The 6,195-nt window shown below is 37.9% G+C and overlaps 1 protein-coding gene across 3 annotated transcripts in view; it reads left to right on the forward strand.

The window, feature by feature from the left end:
- Positions 1 to 6,195, forward strand: part of LOC107677081 (bromodomain and WD repeat-containing protein 3-like) — a 41,672-nt gene that overhangs the window by 7,352 nt on the left and 28,125 nt on the right. For all 3 annotated transcript variants that reach the window (XM_016471868.1, XM_016471867.1, XM_016471866.1), the window contains exons 9-17: positions 1,092 to 1,192; positions 1,290 to 1,360; positions 1,455 to 1,555; positions 1,658 to 1,698; positions 1,877 to 1,978; positions 2,069 to 2,222; positions 2,580 to 2,714; positions 2,841 to 2,969; positions 3,117 to 3,342. In XM_016471868.1, the coding sequence (XP_016327354.1) occupies positions 1,092 to 1,192; positions 1,290 to 1,360; positions 1,455 to 1,555; positions 1,658 to 1,698; positions 1,877 to 1,978; positions 2,069 to 2,222; positions 2,580 to 2,714; positions 2,841 to 2,969; positions 3,117 to 3,342 (1,060 nt within the window). The remainder of the gene's footprint in view (positions 1 to 1,091; positions 1,193 to 1,289; positions 1,361 to 1,454; positions 1,556 to 1,657; positions 1,699 to 1,876; positions 1,979 to 2,068; positions 2,223 to 2,579; positions 2,715 to 2,840; positions 2,970 to 3,116; positions 3,343 to 6,195) is intronic.

The following is a 6,195-nucleotide window of genomic DNA, read 5'->3' on the forward strand; positions in this document are numbered from 1 at the left end:
TGTGTTTGTGTGTGCTGTCTGCGTCACTCATAGCCTATATCCTGCATTATATCGAAATTTTTTTATATCGTTATCGAAGAAGGTGTACCGTCGATAAATATCGATACCGTTTTATCGCCCAGGCCTAATTGTGTCCACAAATTAAGAATTCGCTCCAACAACTTAATTCATAGACACATATTCTTTTGTTCCCTTGTTTTAGTTAAAGCTTGACCACTATGTGCTAGTTTGTCATGCCAAATTAAGTTTATGACCACAAATTAAGTTGTGACCATGGTGAACTAATTTATTCCCACGTTTGTTCTATACTAATGTGTGGCCACGATTTAACTAAAAGGAAACAAAATAAATAGATAGGTAAATAAATGTTGAGTCATACAATAGTTTTTAACATGCACCCATGTTAAAAATAGTTTTTATCATTCCCAATATGTAGAAGTGCAGTAAATTTCTACTCTCTGTGTCATTGTTAAATTAGATTTCGTAAAGTAATTTAATCTAACTCATCTGCTAAAGTATTTGGGATTATGCAAATGTAAAAAATGAAGTGGGGAGCTTTGTGTTGTTCCATCTCCAGTTACTGAACAGTTTGACTGTAGGAAGCTAAAGGTGAAATGAAAGCAAGTGTTACATCCAGACTACAACATGTGTAAGGGTGTAAACTGCTGTATTTATTAATTTTTTTGCTGATGGATTTGCTGGGGGCAAAACATGTGGACAATTTATCTGTCTGCTGTGAGCTACATGCGCGCTTCGGCACACAGGCCTTTATCGGGGCTAAAAACATTTTTTTTTAAACACCATCTTTTAGTTTTTCTGACCCCTTGACATCACAAGTGTTGCCGGTACTGTCCAAAAATAACGGTTCATTTTCCCACGCACCTTGTTGATCGTGTGAGGTCACACCAGAACAATTATACAACAGCTGTGAGCTACATGACAATTCGCTTTGATGTAAACCGATAGCATTCTCAGTAGCGTATTATCCTTAATGATAATGTGAACAGTTGTATCATTTTCATGTGTTTCTATGGTGCTTATACAGGCATGTTGTTCTAACAGGGCTTTCTACTTCCTCTTTCTCTTTGTAGTTCTCTCCATTTGTTAAGGGCTCCAAAAGGTGCATGGTGTCCACAGGAACTGATGCAACGGTGTGTTTCTGGCAGTGGGATGTGAATAATAACTGTTTCAGGTGAGTGCTCTTCAACACGTTAGAATGAAAAGATGAGGAATGGGTCTAGTGTGTCAGAGATTGAGGTTCATTCTTTGTTTCTTTTATTGCTCATCAGTGATCGTCCACATAAATTCACAGAGAAGCCGAGGCCTGGTGTTCAGACGATCTGCTCTTCCTTCAGCCCTGGTGAGATGGACTGAATGTTTGAACTGAAGCTGAAGGGGAACCCTTTTGACATGTGTATGTTTATGTAAGGGCACATTTCTTTCTCTTTATACAGGTGGCATGTTCCTTGCAACAGGAAGCACAGATGATGTCATCAGGATATATTACCTGGGTAGTGGCAGTCCAGAAAAACTAGCCGAGCTTGACTCTCACACAGTAAGAGCACTCAGGTTTTAGGAATAGTTGAATAATCAACAGATTTTGAGAGAAAATCTCACATGGTGTGCCTTGATTTACAATGTTTTGTTTGATTTATAGGACAAGGTGGACAGCATCCAGTTCTGTCATTCAGGAGAGAGGTAATATTGCTTTCAGCTAAATGAAAACCTTGAATTTAGGGTTGGATGAATTCAGTTTGGTGCATCACTATCAGTTTGCTTCTTGTTCTTTGTGTGTATGTTTATTTATTTATTTATATATATATATATATATATATATATATATACCAAAATCATTCTTGTAATGTTTCTTATTTAGATTTGTGAGTGGCAGTCGAGACGGCACTGCTCGTATATGGCAACTGCATCAGAAACATCAGTGGAAGAGTATTTTATTGGACATGTCTGCCACTCTTCCAGGGTATGAAAAGCCTCTGGAAAACTCAAGCAGATGCTTCATTGACTGTGACTTGATCTCCTAATGAAGTTGCTCCTCCTTTGTTTACCGTAGGTCTGCCCCTTTAACAGAGGATGAAAATTTCTTCAAACCCAAAGTTACTATGGTGTCCTGGGATCGCCACGACAACACTGTCATCACTGCGGTGAACAATCATCTGCTCAAAGTGTGGAATTCCTATACTGGACAGTTGCTACATATCCTTAAAGTAAGACAGTTTCCACTGCTCCGATTTAGTTCAAGGAATAGTTCACACAATAATGAACCAAAACCTGTGTAGCGAAATCCTGAAATTTTTTAAATATTTTATTTCAAGCTTTTTAACATTAGCAACAAACAAATCAATAAAACAAACAGAGCAACATCAGCAATAATAACAAATTAAATGAACAAAAGAAAGCCAAACATACTGTATTGCATTTTGAGAAAGTTCTTGTTAGTTTTTGTGCAAAATATATGTTCGGTGAACGGTCTGATACTACACTGTCATGTGCTCAGACCAGAGGTTAAAGCATATAGAATTTTATGCTATAAGGAGGTTAATGCATTTCTCTTTCCCTCACAGGGTCATGAGGCCGAGGTGTTTGTTTTGGAGCCGCATCCCTATGACCCTCGCATCATGCTGTCTGCAGGCCATGATGGGAATGTCTTCATATGGGACCTCATCAGAGGCACCAAAACCATGCATTACTTTAATATGGTAGAGTATCCCAATCATCTTTCAGTTCTGTTTACAGAACTTGAACATCCACTACTTTATTACTGTATCAATCATTAGACATGCCAAAAACTTATCTTGTGATTTTTAACTGTTTTTGTGGTAAAGATCGAAGGTCAAGGACATGGTGCTGTGTTTGACTGTAAGTTCACCACTGATGGGCATCGCTTTGCAATGACAGACTCTCATGGACATCTGGTTATTTTTGGCTTTGGTAGCTCTAAGCCTTATGAGAAGGTTTGTATGATATCTAATTGAGAAATCTGAAGTTGATGATTTGACGTCTTTTCATATATCTATCTGCATTGCACAAAGACAACAACTCACAAGTTTCTATATATAATTTCTTCATCTATTCATTTATTTCTCCAAATTAATCCATAGCTTCCAGACCAGGTGTTTTTCCACACTGACTATCGACCGCTGATCCGGGACTCAAATGGGTTTGTTCTGGATGAGCAGACCCAGCAGGCCCCACACCTGATGCCTCCTCCCTTCCTGGTTGACGTGGATGGTAACCCTCACCCTCCCAGATTCCAAAGACTTGTCCCAGGAAGAGAAAACATTGCAGATGAGCATCTAGTCCCTCAACTGGGCTATGTCGCTACAAGTAAGTTCCCTACTGTTGTCATAATAGTTTTGTAGTGTGTCCCTATTTCAGTGTAGTGTAAATTTTGTTAACGAAAAGTATGACGAAAAATGTTCGTTGGCGAGCTTTTTTTCCTGTGACTAAGACGAGACGATGATGAGACGTCAATAAACGATGACTGACTATATCAACATGCAATATCCTTGACGAAAAAAGACGAGACTAAAATGATTTTTTTTTTAAATAAAAACTATACCAAAATTTCTTTTAATTTTCGTCCATGTGTCCATCTCCATGTGAGATGTTCAGCTTAAATGAAAGTGTCATTCAGCCAGTCTGTGTTCTGTCATGAGATCTCGACTATTTTGTTTGTGATTGTGGTTGCTGAATAAATGCACTTACTCAACCGCTGTTGTTTTAAAGGGGTCATATGACCAGGGCTCTACAGTGCGCTCCTAAAAAGAAAAATAAGCGTAGAGCCCTGTATGACGTTGCTAAAAAGAACATTATTTTGTGTATTTGTTGTACTAAAATGTGTTTACGCGGTTTAAGGTTAAAAAAACACATTATTTTCCACATACCGTACGTTATTGTTGCTCCTCTATGCCCCGCCTTTCTGAAACGCGTCAATTTTTACAAAGCTCATCGTTCTAAAAAGCGCTGTGTGCTCTGATTGGCCAGCGATCTAGTGCGTTGTGATTAGGGCTGTGTATCACCAGCAAAGTCACGATACGATCCTTATCACGATACAGAGGCCACGATGCGATACATATCACGATACGGGACTGCACTGAATTTCACCTCAGCAGAATTTAGTAAAACAGCTGTTTATTAAACACTGCATACTATAGGGCCATTTCTAACTATAGACCAGGTACAATATTCAGATTTTTTGCATCTTGTTTTTAAGTCCATAATTAATAATGTACTCGTTCTTTTAAATTTATATTGTAATGTACTCATTCTAATATATTTTTAAAAATCATATTTACATTGCTGGTAGGTTATCATTGCTTGTTTCTAAAGGAATTAAAGCCACAGCTTCACTGTTAATAGAGAAACGCAGAAAAACTGTGGTAATTCATACATACACCACCTCTCTTTCTCTCTCTCTCTCTCTCTCTCTCTCTCATATAAATGAACACTTGATGAATTACACTTTTATGAGAATAGAATATTGAAGTGGAGATCGCTAAACTGCAAGCTAAAACTAAAACTGGTGTTTTCAGAAAGCAAGCTCGTTTATCCACAGTGGAGAGAGAGTGCATGGTTGCCAGGTTGACAAAGATAAGTAGCACATTTAGCAGATATTTCTGTATTGCTCAAGTGGGAGGCTCTGTTTCGGGGATTACGTCTCTTTATATCAGGCAACCCAGTTGTGTTCCTCTGCGGCCAGATTAAACCTTGTTAATATATATATTATGCTCTATTCATTATTTTTTAGAAACCTTGCACTTTTCTGCTCAATTTTAAACGTTGTTCTTGTATTCAAATTAAGTGCGGTCCACTGCTGCACACGTGCCACAATATCGATACAGGGCCAGCTGTATCGATACTCGTATCGTCAAATCTCTGTGACGATACATCGTCGTATCGATGTATCGAACACAGCACTAGTTGTGATTGGCTGAATACCTCAAGCATGTGACGGAAATGTTACGCCCCTTATCAGGTCCAGGAAACTTTCCTCCGTAAATTTTCCTGCACACATATGAATATTTGGGTCGTACTGTTCTGGAACTGTGTTGTAAATAAAACGTAACCACTGATTTCTAGTTGTGTCCTCTTTTGGAAGGCCAAACAAAGTAGTTTGGCTTTCGCAACGAAACACAGCATCTCAACGACATGGTTGCGGTGGCAACAATACTACAGCGAGAATAAAAGTTATGCCTTCTTTCTTTGCATATACATTCGGGCAGTGTTATGCAAATCTTCCCACACAGTGACGTTGATATTTGAAGGCGTGTTTGAACGAGGTGTTTTAGGAGGGCGTGGATAAGCATTCACTTTTATAAAGAATATCTCTTTGGGTTTGAGACTTTAATCTTTGCTACTTTACGGATCTTCTGTATGCACGAACAGCTTTTAACACTCCAAAGACAAAGGAAAACATGAAATCGCATCATATCACCCCTTTAATAAAGAAACATTATTGCAATTTGGAATTATTGGAATTACTATTAGGAATTTTACTGTTAAAATTTTTGTTTTTTGTTTTTGCCATAAAGTAGACCGAAAGTGTGCATATCTAAGTATTTGATATTAATTTATATATTAAATAGTAAATAGCAAATCAGTACACTAGATGAGGTAAAATAAACCATGTGTATGAGTCCACATTCTATTGACAATAGACAATAAACGATAATTGACTATATCAACATTAGGGCTGGGTAAAAAATATCGATATCTCAATTTTAATCGATTCTCATTTTTACGGAACGATATCGATTCTTAAATCCCAAGAATCGATTAGTCTAGCCTGTTTTCAGGTAATGGACGGAACATTGAAGGGCACCTCCCATCCAATAAATCGCAATAAGCATTGTGCTTTGGTACTTTTAATATGAAACAAAATCTCAGATTAAAATTTATGTCCATTGTATTGCAGTATTCATGCAATAAATGCCGTTTTGGCGCTGTTTAATGTGGAGTGACAGATCGCTGTAGTGCCTCAGTTCAATAAAAGCGGCAGCACGAGGCGCACGTGAACTGATCTCCTCCACATTAATACCAGTTTCAACACAAAATAAACATGAATAAACATCCAAAGGTAAGTTAAAAGAAAGAGTACAACTTTACAATACATATCCTGTCTCATGTAATCGCTCAATCAGTGTTTCACCCGCACAAAGACGTCAATATAACGGCTTT

The sequence above is a fragment of the Sinocyclocheilus anshuiensis genome, unplaced genomic scaffold (genome assembly GCF_001515605.1).
Source record: "Sinocyclocheilus anshuiensis isolate Anshui unplaced genomic scaffold, SAMN03320099.WGS_v1.1 scaffold24, whole genome shotgun sequence".
NCBI lineage: Eukaryota > Metazoa > Chordata > Actinopteri > Cypriniformes > Cyprinidae > Sinocyclocheilus > Sinocyclocheilus anshuiensis.